At 37.7% G+C, this 14,672-nt stretch overlaps 1 protein-coding gene across 5 annotated transcripts in view; it reads right to left on the reverse strand.

The window, feature by feature from the left end:
* Positions 1 to 14,672, reverse strand: part of EYA1 (EYA transcriptional coactivator and phosphatase 1) — a 308,341-nt gene that overhangs the window by 128,134 nt on the left and 165,535 nt on the right. For 4 of the 5 annotated variants that reach the window (XM_012809807.2, XM_012809809.1, XM_003797263.2 and 1 more), the window contains one exon: positions 13,248 to 13,375. In XM_012809807.2, the coding sequence (XP_012665261.2) occupies positions 13,248 to 13,375 (128 nt within the window). Of the gene's footprint in view, positions 1 to 13,247; positions 13,376 to 14,672 lie in introns of those variants that run through there. The other variant, XM_012809805.1, reaches the window with a different exon arrangement.

Below are 14,672 nucleotides of genomic sequence, written 5' to 3' on the forward strand. Positions count from 1 at the left end.
ATGGCATCATAGCTCACGGCAACCTCAAACTCCTGAGCTTAAGCAATCCTCTTGCTGAGCCTCCTAACTAACTGGGACTACAGGCACCCTCCACAACGCCCGGCTATTTTTTAGAGATGGGGTCTCACTCTTATTCTAGCTGGTCTCAAATGCATGAGCTCAAGCAATCCACCTGCCTTGGCCTCCTGGAGTGCTGGGATTACAGGCGTTGAGCCACCACCTCCTACCCCAATATGGAGTAAATCATGACTGCTCCTTTGAAATGTCGTTTGCAACCCCATGCTTATTTCTTGGCAATGCATTTTTGCCACGCTAGCTTGGGTTCTTAACACATAAACTCTAGCACATTACACGAGCCTCCATACTGTCATGCATCTCTCCCCCAATCCAATTTATTCTTGAAACTGCTATCAGATTAACACCTAAAATGATTTTACCATTTCAGTCTCTTGTTCAAAGCATTCAGTGGCTTCTATACTGACTCCAGGAGGAAGTCCAAGTTCCTCAGTCTGGGATCCAGGGTCCTCTCCAGTTTGGCTGCAGCCGACACTTCCAACCGTAACTACCATCAATTCCTTCTTCAACTAAACTGGTCTCTTCACAGGCTCCCAACTATCCTACCTTTGTTCGTATTGCTTCCTCATTTAGAATGCATTCCACCTCTTCTCAACCTATTCAAATTCTACCCATTTCCCAACACTCAGCTCAGATTCCATCTCCTCCTTGAAGCCTGGCCAGACCTTAGCAAGCTCAAGAGTTCTTTCTTCTGTCCTCTGAGAGCACTTTTGTTTGGATCAGCGGCTTCTAACCTTATTGAAAATGAAGCCCTCTTTCTAACACCAAAATATTTCAGAACCCAAATGAGAGCTTATTTTCAATCTGTTGATTGAAAATGTAATGACAAAAACCTACTGTGACTTTGTAGACAAAAAGAATTATATTGTAACCTAACAGAATGTCCATATGTGAAAGAGTTAAATATATAGGTGGCCCGTTAATTTCCTCTACCCACAAAGCTTTTTGCACTGAAGAATTTGCTGACCTTTGGTATTAATTCTCCAATTCTCCTGGGAAACTATAAGCCAAAGACTGAAAATCCTACCTTTCTTAATTTATTCGGTATGTTATTACCTTTTAGTTTGTATCAAATTCTTAAAAAGTCTTACCTCTCTTAACCAGCCTGTAAACTCTTTAAGGCAGGTATCGCATAGAGATAAATCTCTAAGTTAAATGTTTTATTTAGGAATTAAAGAACTGCAATTCAGGGCATACTCACAGACCAGGCTAGTCGTCATCACATCAGAAGAACAAAGAGAAGGTTGGGAGTTTTACTAGAAAAAGAAATGTTTCCTATAGTTTTGAAAGAATTCTCATTGGCATTAGAAAAGCTTCTAGAAACTAGCAAGGTCTCATGAGTGACTGTGGCAGGAAAATCCAGTTGGAGAGTCATGGCAGGTTTCAGAAGTTAATAGATAAAACTGGCATTAGGATTATAGCAGTCCATGTCTGCAGATGGGCCTGCAGAAAATTTAATTCTTAGAGCTGGTATTATGTACCCCAAATGCTTGTTTCTGCCTGGCTCTGCCCTCATGAATTGATTAAATTATTCATTAGTTAATGGGTTCACAGATTAATGGGTTATTGTAAGAAGGAAACTGTGGCTTTGTAAGAAGAGGCAAAGAGACCTGAGCGCAGGTTAGCATGCTCAGGGCCCCGCCCAGGTGACGCCCTGTGCTGGGTCCCCACCAGCAAGAAGGTTCTCACTAGATCTGTCCCCTTAACTTCAGACTTCTCAGCTTCCAGAACTAAAAGAAATAAATTTCTTTTCCTTTTAAATTATCCATATTGAGGTATTATATTATAGTATATACAACAGAAAATTAGTCTGGGTGAGTATGACAAGGATGACCCAATCAGTACAATCAACTTTCACACAAGAGTAGTGCCATATACTTCTTAAGCTCTTCCCAAATCCACCCCAGTTCTTTGTATACAGTAAAAACTAAATGTTTTTCTTCTTTCTTCCCCAATAATGTATCTTAAAACATATCATATAGAAAAACTGAAAGAATTATATAATGAACATCTATTACCCTACCACCTGGATTCTACAATTAGCATGTTACTATACTTACTTTTCTGTATTCTTTTTGAAAAAATCTTATTTTTTAACTTAACTTTTATTGAATCATAACTATATATTGATGAGGTACATCATAATGATTTAAAATACAGTGTGGAATGCTTAAAGCCAACTAATTAACATAACCATCACCTCACTTATTTTTTGTGCTAAGACATTTATAATATACTCCAAAAAAGTCTTATTTTTCATGCATTTCAAAAGAAGGTGCAAATACAGAACACTTTCCCTAAATGCTTTGGTGTTCATATCATTAATTCTAATTCATACTTGTGGCTTTTTTCTTTGAAGTAAAATTTACATATAATGAAATACACAAATCTTAAATATGCTATTCAATAACTTTTAATAGATACATTTAGAAAACAAACTTGAATATAAATACTTTCAGCTTATAATAAGCTTGGCATGGCACAACTGTATGAAAGACTGCTCCATTTTTAAGAGGTCAGGTAGCAAGTCATGACATTCTCAATTTATTTTTATTTATTGCAGTTTCTGGCTGGGGCCAGGTTTGGACCCACCACCTCCAGTATATGGGGCTGGCACCCTACTCCTTGAGCCACAGGCACCACCCAACATTCTCAATTTATGACATAGGCAATATTAAAGTAGACTTTTAGAATGGAAGAATAATAATTTTAAAAGTTTACATTCATTGAGCAGTTTAAAAGTTTATATTAATTGAGCAGTTACTATATGCCAGGCATGGTGCCAAGCACTTCACAAATAATAGCCCATTTGCTCCTCATGGCAACCTTGAGATAACAGTACTGTCATTTCATAAATGAGGAAACTGCACCTTAAAGATGTTAAAGTCTAGCCCATGGTCACACAGCTAGCTTCAAATTTTTTCAATTAGCACATCTTCATAAATCCACCAAAAAGTTAAATGCTCTCTGAATGAGGTTTTATCATCCTTAACCATTCCTCTGATAGAGATCTGGAGTCAGGGAATGGCACAGCAACAGGAAAGTCTAAGAATATCAGGGTGTATCAGTGTATGTTGCAAATTAGCGGATGATAAAACAAACTAGTGTATGAGATTGGAAGCAGATGAGCTGGCTCTGACTCAGAACCTCAATCATATCAATATGGAAAAATGGTTTAGTTGCCTAAAATGTAATCAATCTACCAAAAGTCTACCTTGGAGCATATTTTTCCCCCATCCTTCAACTCATGGAAGGAGTACTCAGACATAAACCCTACCCACATCAAGTATTAATGAGTAAGTACTTCATGAACTTGCAAAGTTTACTGGGCAAGGTGAAGAATCTCCAAGGAAGAGAATCTGTCCCTTCCTCATGAGAAGACACTACGGTAGCCAGTCCCATAAGGTGTATTTTTAATATAACATTATTATTTAATACAATCTGCTATTTCTGAGTTTACAGTAACTGTGTTAGGTGTCTCAGACAGATCAAATAGGAAACAGCCTGTGCTGAAGGGGCAATCCGATTTTACAGTGAAGAAACTGGAGGCTCAGAGGTAAGAGACGATGGCTGATGGCAAGTAGGCACTTTCTAGGCATCAGGCTCTGTTCTCAGCACTTCACCAACTCACTTCACCATCCCAGTGACACTATAGGTGAGAATACAACCATCTTCATTTTACAGACCAGGAGTTACATAATTATTCAGCAACACATTAGCTAATGGATGGGTGGCAGAGCCAGGCTTAGAATGAAGGCAGTCTGGCTTCAGGGTCACCCCCAAGCCCCTGCTCTGTGGCTTCTCAAAACACACAGGTGAGTTGCATGGTGAAAAAACAGCTGCATTGGGATTTTTTAACCCAGGTTAGTCTGACTGTAAAACTCACGCTTTCACCAGCATGTAATGTTGCTTTCTTATATTTTTAATATTATTCATTTTCTACTTCACTTTCCTTAAGGCAAGTCTCATGTCTCTTGGGGGTGGGAGAAGATAAGATGTGAGCACATGACTTCAGATCAACTCCTTCATTACTTCTCATCCGGAGTCCTTTGTCAGCACCCATCAGCCCCTGAATACAGTTTCATACTGTGACTTTCTAAACCACAAATCTAATCACATCGCTCTCCAGTTCATAAGACTTTACATCCCTCAGCTCCTACATGAGCAAATCCAAATGCCTGAACCTTGTACCCATGGTGTCATCTGCTTTGCTGGGCTGTCTTAGCCCCACTTCTATGCCCTCTGAGTATGCCTCACACACACACACCCAGTACTGCTGCCATTAGGGATAGCTGTGCCATAGCTGTAAAAACTGCTCTCTCTCCCTCCCTGGTTTGGCACCCAGTATTCTCCGATCCCTTCTTAGAGACTCAGGTTAAAAACTACCAGTGCACATAGTCCATCCTCAGTCACCCCAGTGCACGTAGTCCATCCTCAGTCACCCCGGTCATGATAAGGTGTCCTCCCCCTCTGCAGAATATAGGGAGCCCTTATCAAAAAGCATGGCAACCATCTTATTCTAGGTTGGCAAATCCTATTAGTCAGAGACTTCTCAATTAGAATGGTGTTTGGTAAATTTCTAGATATGATTCCTTAATATTTCTTCAATTAAACATGTAGCAAGAGATATACAGTGTAGATACACAATATCCTAGTTCTAGTGCAGTCATATGTGTGTTATATACATACAGATCTCCTTGCTCCTGTGAATGTTTCCCTCATTCCTTTATCATCTTGCAAAAATGCTACACCGAAGTATACTAACTACCTTCTCCTTATATCACTCTGTTGCTAGTGGACTATGTGGAAATTATGTCATCATTGCTAAACACTAAATCCAACAGTCGAAGCTTCTATTTATGAAACAGTCAGTATGGGAAAAATGCAAGTAAGTCACTATAGAACAAGAGCCACTTAAAACACAGCAGCAATGTTGGCTGTGGGTATTCTGTGAATGGACAGCTCACAGCTACCACATGAACTACCTGTGAAATGATCCATTTCAGAAATTTACTGAAAAAGAAAGGCCAGGCACAGTGGCTCACACCTGTAATCCTAGTTCTCCAGGAGGCCGAAGCAGGTGGATTGCCTGAACTCATGAGTTCAAGACCAGCCTGAGCAAAAGTGAAACCCCATCTCTACTAAGAATAGAGAAACGGACGCAAGAGGATGGCTTGAACCCAAAAGTTGGAGGTTGCTATGAGCTATGATGATGCCATGGCACTCTACCCAGGGCAACAGCTTGAGACTCTGTTTCAAAAACAAACAAACAAAAAATTCACAAAAAAGGGTTTAGCTACTTACTCAATGTCTTAATATATTACAAGTAACATTAATGGATGCCCTTCTCTGGTAATCACTCACCTACATTATTTTCTCAGTGATCTCGGGCATTCATTTAACCAATATTTATCAACCTGTTGCCAAGCCTTCTGCTGGATACTGAGTACACGGTAGTGAACAAGTCTGTCCTGGCTTCAAGAAATGTAGAACCTCTTCTAGGCAAAACACACACGGATAAATGCATGTTATGCATCTTTCAACTTGGTCCTAATCTTCAATAAGGCACCATAAAAATGTCTTAAGGAAGATAAAGCATTTCAGCAAGAACCAAACTTTTTGGCTAGTAACCTAAGTAGTGCTAATGGAGTGTTCATGTTTTAGAGTGAAAAGAATGTGGGCTTTGGCATCGGCCCGACACGCTTTTGAATCTCTTCCCCAACAAAGCTAAGTATGGACATACGCTGTATAAACACAGACTAGTCGCATGAGGCGCACAAAAATTACGTTAAAGATTATTTTGAGGATAAAAGTACCCACAGGGCACAACGATGTACTCAATAAACAATAAAAACTTAACTGATTAGGTACATAGTCTTTGTTTTGGTAAAAAGTATTCTTTCTGCTCAAATCCTCTTATTAGCAATAGATGAAATGATACAACAGGTAAGCATTTTAGATTCGTGATTCATGTCACAGAAGAAAATAATGTTCCCAAATGTATTATAGGGAAGACATGAGCATTCCTCCTTGGAATGTGTTTAGTAGTTTGCCTTTTTTGGTGTATTGGAGACAGGAGATAAAACTAAAAAAGTCTGCAAAAGCAAGACTACGAATTAAAAGCAAATTACCAAGAATTATCGAAAGCTCTCATTTATAAACAATTCTGAGCCCTAAAACTTAACATAAACCCTGGAGAAGTTTCTCAAAACTTGTGTCCTCTCGGCTGTAGTCAAACCAATATTTGGCAGTTACTGAGGACAGCTATGTGGCAGATTACTTTTTTTCCTACCCAAAGTAAAAACAGAAAAACAAAAAAAATAGAAAATCTGCAATTTTGTTCATTACATTTTATGCTTGGAGCCAAAGAGAAGAGAATGAGTTAGTCTCGGCTGTCACTCCAAGTTAGCAAGGTGAAAGAAACACACACACACACACACACACCACTTTATCTCTCTACCTTCACACCAAGACAGTCACGGAGGAGTCAGGAATTACTTAAAGTGGGGACTCTGGGACCAAAGGGATGTGAATTAGCCTAAATACTACCCTCACTAGAGATTCACATATCTCCATGGAAGGAACCAGGGGTTTCTCTTGGAAGATAGGATGCTCTCAGGGAGATGTATTTCTGCTCATTCTAAAGTTCTGGCCCAACCAGGGGAGAGATGCCACAGAACTATAATTCTCTGTCCTGTTAGCAGTTGGAAGGAGATGAAACCCTTCCACATCCAGTTCTTAATTTATCAAGACTCCTAGCTCTGCAGAAATCCTAAGCCTAGTTGCAGGCAACAGCATTAGAGTCCTTATTCTGACCATGAAAGACAGAGTCAGCTCTCAAAGAGAGGCTAGAGCCTGTACAACACAAGGCCACACCTACCACCACTTTATTCCTTCAACTTCAGCTCATATAGCACCCACTGTCCTGTCTCCTCCTGCTTCACTGAACTTCTTGCTTTTCCTAGAACATTCCAGGCACTTTCCCAACTCTGGGCTTTAGCAATTTCTGTTCCCATGGAGCCCCCAATAAACACCAACATAGTGCTACTTGGTTGATAAAATCTGGTTCCAAAGTCAAGAGAAGTATGACTAAATGTATCATCTACTTCAAGATATTTTCTGAGGCACAAAGTATTAGCAGTAGCAAAACTGCAGCTGCCTTGAAGGTTTCACAGTAACAGCACTCTGATCCAAAGTGCATATAATAATGAGCATTATGATAAAAAGCAGAGATGACTTCCCATCTCCATTTCATCTCAGAGAGGCTTCACACAGATGGAGGCTGACGGAATTATAATTAATTCTAAAGCTTTGAAAACCAGTAAGAGACAACCTCCTAAAAGTGAACCTAGTGGTGCAATACACTGTGCACATGTGGCCCCAAGAAGACACCTCACACACTAGACCTTCCAGACCTGACAACCCCCCTGCAGACTCATCCTTACGGCAAGGTCCATGGGTCATCAGAGCCTTTGCCATGGGTTCTTGGACAGCTCTGCTGTTTGCTTAAGGATGGCAGTCGTGAAAGCACTATTGTTTTAGCATGAAGGTATCAGAAATGCATTTGCAGATGACAAGAATCACATGAGGTCGGACAATTAAGTTTGTGAACTTGTCCTAGAAAATGTGCTACACCTCACTGCTGAACACCATCACAGTCACCTTTGAAGCACTCCCCTTGGCAAGCTCTGCACTGATGCCGGCACCCAGTCCACCCTTCAAAGCAACTTTGGAACTCTTTTTTTGGAATGGCTGTCACAGCTGAGCCGTGCGAAGTTTGATAATTGAGTTTGCAAATTCATCCTAGAAAAAATGCTCTGAAGGGTAGACTAGGCTCTGGTGTCAGTGCATAGCTTCCCAAGGGGAATACAAGGTGACCACAGTGATATTCAGCAGTCAGGTATGTAGCACTTTTGCTAGGCTGATTTCACAAACTTAACTGTCCAACCTTCATATTCCCTCTGCAGAATAGAACGATTTTAAAACCCAGCCTGTGGACTCAGACTGAACTTGTCAGTGGTTCTAATTATAAGCCATGTGCCTTTTGCTACTGCTAAAGTTCAGGTTTAACTTTTCAAGACCTCGGGGTTTTGTGCATGAAATAAAATTTGTATTGTAGAAGTGACTTATTTACATATGATATAGCAGTTAATAGATACAGAATACTTAGGAAGTTTCCAAGTAGGCTACAAGTTTTACGTTATGTCCTTACAGTAAGCCTGAAGTTTTACTAATAACAGTAGAACCATTTTATAGATGAGGAAACTAAGCCACACAGAAGCGGACTTGCCCAAGTTGACACCTCTAGGAAATAGTGGACCTGGGACCGAGTCTCTTAGCTATTATGCTAATAACAATCTCAAAAAATTTTCTACATATTATTAATAAAGCATAAAGAATGGGCAGCATCATGATTAATGACTTAAACATCAGCCACTATTATTATTAATGAACAGCAGGCATGTGGAAATTATTCCCATATACAAAATACAGGCGAATATTAAATCCTAACAAATTATTTTGTTCGCTCTTTCATAGCTGTTGCTTAAGAACAATTTATGAGAGGTTAATTTTATGGCTTCCAGCTTCCCTGTGAATTCTTATTGCAGTTCTTTAAACTTTAAAAATGTCTATTAGAAATTCCTTTACCCACAATGTCCCCTAATCTTCCCAAACTAATCATGTGCAGAAAGTAAACAATAAAAAATTAGATTACCATGTTTCTATTAACAGAATATTTGACCACACATATATAAATATAGCCTATAAAGTACAGCTTCAAACCATAATTTTTATACACAGTCTAGTTTAGATATTTCTTATAAATCAGATTTCTTAAAAATAATCTAGTTGGATAGTACTATACTTTGCTAAATTAAAATTACAGTGAGAAAAACAAATTCAGATAATATACTAGTGTTCTAAGTTTGGGAGAAATGATAAAACAGTTTCAAAATAGATTCTGATAATGTAAATTTGTAAAATTGAATTACCCTATCATCCTGAAATAGGCAATCCTTAATTAAATAAATTTTAAATGCAGAAAATTTAGTCACCTAATTCAAGATTATATCTGTTATCATCTTGGAAATCTGATATACCAATTTAAAATTACTATTTGAATTACCATTAGAATTCCTGAAACTCGATTTGTAATGAAGATTCCAATTGCATCTGGCTTTATTCACTTAAAGACAAATTTATCTATTGTAAGACACTTTTAAGGTTCATCTCAAATTTGTATCTAAATTTACTCTTAAAAATTCAAAATTAAGAGCTCTTAGCTTTGTTCACTAACACATTTGGGCCCTTCCCCACTCCTTATCCCCAGACAACCAAAAACAAACACTCAAACCAGCAATATATGAACTGACCAATCTTAGGCTCCCGTGGCCTTAAGAGAAACAGAGAAAACAAAGATGGAAAGAATCAGTGCTTTGCAAACAAGACCTTAATTAGGTACGTAAATAACAATCCTTTTACTGCCAGAGCCTGGAAAGGAACCGTTCCCAAGTACTTCTCACACTTAACACAAATATCAACACAAGAGCCTTTACCATACTGAAGTTTGAACAGATGCCCAAACATTAGAAATCTCAGATTTGATCCTCATCTCATAGAATTCTCACCAAAATGCCCAATTCTTAAAAATTATGCTTTCACGATTTCTCCAACAACAGCTTTCTATTCCATTCTGGCTTAGAAGACTAACTGCCCAAAAGACTAAGGGAAAGAGTTCAAAGAAAGATCATGATTGGTGTTTTTATAACCATTCCTTAGTCTCTTTCAGGTCAAGCTTGAATTGTTTAACAAGAACAAAATATGTATTGATTCATTTGGAAACATCACTTCTAACAGTGCTATTTCAGTGGAGGTCAAAGTTTCATTTATGCTTCTATTTTATATTTTTATCTACCTATATTTTATATTTCAAAGACTTACAAACTAGGTGAAATCCATGGTGAACTGCAATAAGAATTCACAGGGAAGCTGGAAGAGGCTATAAAAGCACAAATAGCTGAATTTTGAAATATGACACATTCCAAGAGCCATTTTAACTGAACAACATTTCATCTGAGAAATAAAAAACTTATAGTACTTGAGGCTGTAGCTCAGTGACTTTCTGTCTTTATCCCTTAGATGAACCATGAAAATAGGCACTAGCCTGTGAGGACAGAACCTACAAACATTGAGTCTTATGATAATTTGGCAGCAGACTTAAGAAGAAACTTAATATTCTCTGCCTCTCCATTCCATTCCCTTCTTGTTTGTTCTTCAGATGAAGTTATGGTTTTTGATACAGGAGATTTTCTTGTTTTCTTAGCCTCATTATAGGAACAAGTGGTGGCAGGAAGGAAAAATGTCTCTGAGTGAGGAGACAACCTATATAAATGCAGGCAAAGCCAACAACTGTGTCAACTAAATGGAAGTTTTGCTGACCTAATTAATTTCAACTGGGCTGAGATGATTTTCAACCGGACTGCAGAGAAGTCACTTAAATAGAAATCCTGGCGTGAAAAGCTGGAAATGTTTGTTGAGTTGGGGAGGTGATGGATAAAGACTTTTAAATTGTAATGAATTTCTTGATTTCATTCCTCTAATTCATGGATAAACACTGCTGTTTTCAAACCCAATAAGATTTCAAAGAAGAAATAGGAAAATCTAGAATGATTACATTCTAGGGAAGCTTGCCAGGCATTAATGAATTCACTAATTTTAAGCTTAACTCCTCTAGTGGTGACAGAGAGAATGAAACAAATGTTACAGGACATACAAGTAGCATGAGAAATCAAATTACAAAGTTAACAGTAACCTAGAAATGACTAATACTGTTTGGATCTAAATAGCCATGTTAAAGAATCATGAAGAAAGTCTGGGTCCATATTTTCAAACTGTAGACTAATGCAAAACTCAATATGCCGGTCAACAACTTCATTCTTCATTGATTCTAATTTACACTGATATCTTCTAAGTTCATTTTCCAACCACCATAACCTGTGCAGACTACACTAGTGAAGGATGCCTGAAAACAGGCTAAAATGAGTAACTGTATTTGCCTGAAATGGGGTCTTAAGAAATTCATTTCCAAGACATAACACAATTAAGATTTGAGGGGGGGAGTGTAAGGAATAATTTCTGAGTATTTCTCAGAGTGGATGGTTCAGAAGATCACAAAATTACCTGAAATACCTTATTATGTTGAACTTATTTTAGTTATGCAAAAATACAATAAATATATAGTATTCCAATACATAAATCAAGCTATGAAATGTAAATACTCAGAAATGATCACTCCACATGCACTAAGGAAACAAACCACGTATCCTTCACACAAAGCCACCCAAGGGGACAGGCCCCAAACACATACTCTGTTTTAATGCTATGTGGTTCTTACTTTGTGGGAGACAACTGGCCAGTAAAATGTCAAGAAGATGAAAACTTCTTATTCCTATTTCCTTCCTTCATATATGAAAAAATTAACTATCAGTATTTCACAATTGCTCTTCCCAATATGTACTGGCACATCCTAGGAAGCAAACAGTGTAACATACTTAGTCTCCTGTATGGTTAAGTCCTTTGAATGACTGTCGTATCTGGACTGCACAGTGACAGAAATGCCTGATGAAAGGTGGCACCGATGGCCCCTCTGCTGCTCCTGGCTGTGGCCTCCCCTCACGCTGACACTGGCCAGAGTCGGAGGTGCAGGGGCCTGCGGTGATGTCTGTGAGTGTACCCACACCCAGTCCCCACTCTGCAGCAGACATGCTTTCACCTGAAGGCAGATTCCCAAAGGAGAGGAAAGAAAACTGCTTGCTTTTACTTTATTTGCTCTATAAGATCTGCTTACACACTAGAACTCCTGCCTATAAATAATTTAAATTTCTCTTTGATTGCCTATCAAAATGGGAAGAAAAAAGTTTCAGACGAAAAGGTGTTTTATCGACAATTAAGTTTTTTTGCTACCTGAGCAAAGTTTGACAGCAAGATTTTTCATAAACACTGGAAATGCATGTATTTACTTATAAAAGCCAAATACAGAAGTCACACATAAAAATCATCCCTACTGGTGTAAATATTAAAACCTCACATATCGGAAGCAACTGATTTCATATTTTACCTATTATAAATTTCATAACAAGTTTCAAAAGGCTTCCCTAAAAACTTATTAGAATATTTCACTGAAAAAATAATCTTAAAGCATTTAGTTTTGTTTTTAAAAACTGTGATGAAAGATCACCATGGTGACTGGGAAATGATGGTTTAGGGTTCTGTCTATGGATGGAATTCTATCATGGATAATTCATTAAACTGCTAGTAAAACTTACGCTCGGAGTTTACCAGGGTCCTGAGAGTTGGTAAGGAATAAATAAGCAAAAACATCAGCTGTGAAGAAGTAATTTGTCAATAAACTGAAGTAGAAATAAATGGAATGGAATATGCTGCACATCTTTTCATATGCTGAAGTTTCAAAAAATATGCATGGTACTTAAAATGACTGTGCATAATGGGTACCAATATATACACAGAACCTTATGCTTAAACTCAAGCATATACTGATTAAAATAAGTATTTCTATTTACATAAATATTTGTACATATAGAATTAGAATTAACACATGTTAAAAGTCTACTAATCTTTAAGGAAATAAATTTTGTGTATTTCTTCCAAATAGGATTGCATATTTCATAAACAATAAGGTTTTTTTACTTATATCTTAATGGCCAAAGCCACAAGGACACTACGTACACAAATTATTTCACTGATATTCAGTAACGGTCTAGCCCAACGTTTACATTTAAACCAATTTGGTTATATTTGGCAATAAAAGGGGAAAGTAAAATACAGGAAATAACTCCCAATTTTCATCACTTATACAGCAAAACAAGGTGAATTGATACTGTGTTGATGACATGATCAACAAGATAAAACACACTCAAAAGTTCAAAATGCTACGCACACACGTGTGTGTATGCATTAGGCAAAATAAAACTAGTCCATGAACTGTTACAATAACCTAGAAACATCAGCTGCTAAATATTGATTTGTAAGTGAAATTACTACCAACAGGGAAATACAACAGTAGTTTCATGGATTTGACAACTGAAATCATAACCACCTAATAACAAAGCATAGACTGGTTAAAAATAAACAGAGAGAAGGCAGACACTCACCTTCGGTGCCATTGGGAGTCATGGAATTACTATTTATGTGAGAGTTATCGAGTTTGGGGCCACTGGGGGATTCACTACTACCACTCAGACGGCTATGCGGGCTGGTTAGATCCTGCATTTCCATAGACCTAGAGACAAGAAGCCTCCGTTGGACAGATGCACCAAGTTCATAACACCACTATTTAATGCGCTAATGACTTGACACTTTTGAAACACACAAAAGTCAATTGTAACTATTTTCTTAGGATAGCTCATCTTGCATTTTGACTCAGTCAACCTTTCATTCTATGTTCTATTAAAGGATAAGTCACTTGTCTTACCTATGCTGCCAAACAGTCACACAGAAGTTTTAATAGGTATTTCTTTTTTCCTCTTACACAGTTCAAGTCGCAAGGTCTAACGTGAGACAATGACATTTATTTCAACTTTCAAAGAAAAAAAATGGTCATGGTTTTGTTACTTAAAAAAACCCAAAAGATTATTTTTCTTGCCTTTAAAAGAAAAGGCAAACAGGTAAACGCATGTAATAGAAATGCATCACTTTTTATGGAATCTCTTTCATCTAATAAATTAGCGCTAGGTACTCCCTTACAATTTACCACCCCATTGTAATTTAATGGGTCTCCAAACCAAATAAAACACTTGAAACCTACAGTCTAGTGACAGGGAATGAGATAGTCCTGATGCATGTGTTTACTCTGGCAAACTACTTAATTGTTCCTCTGTTTCCCTTGAAACAAATGCAGCATTAAAACATTATGATGTCGGCTCACTTGTTTGCTTTGTGGATTACGTACAGCGTGCCCAATTGAAAAGGGATAAGGCCAACATACAGGGAGCCTCTCTGAGCATTAGCACTCGGGATACCTCAGCTGTCACTTACTCAGGGAAATAAGGAGGTCTCTCCTTCAATGCTGTAATTTTGCATTTTTGCCACAGAAAAACAGTTAAATCTCCCCCTGAAAGTTCTTAGACTCAGCACTCACTTATTCCATAGAAGGCACAAAAGCCACCACTCATGCTCACAATTTCACTTGTATAATATAATTTATATTATATAATATAATTTCACAACCCACTTATATAATGCAGAGAGAAGAGGGGTTTTTTAAAGTTACTAAAAACATACCTAGATACTGTTTTGTTTTCTGACAGTCAATTTTTTAAAAGTCTAGGGCCCATTTACCTTATTTTAAACTTTGTGTGTTTTTCTTAAAAAGGGGGGGGATGTCTAATGTTACATATATAAAGCTAATACTATTTGCTCCTCACTCCCACCAGGTCAATAAAAGCTGCAGTCACTTTAATTCTGAAGTTGTACTTAAACTGACTGAGGATATCAGTTTTTAAAGCAGTTTAACATGGACCATTTTACTTCTAAAGTGAATTTTATTTCCCTCCAAAATCTTCTGAATTCAAACTGGA

This window comes from Otolemur garnettii, unplaced genomic scaffold, assembly GCF_000181295.1.
Source record: "Otolemur garnettii isolate 467f Iridium unplaced genomic scaffold, OtoGar3 scaffold00113, whole genome shotgun sequence".
In the NCBI taxonomy this organism is placed as follows: domain Eukaryota; kingdom Metazoa; phylum Chordata; class Mammalia; order Primates; family Galagidae; genus Otolemur; species Otolemur garnettii.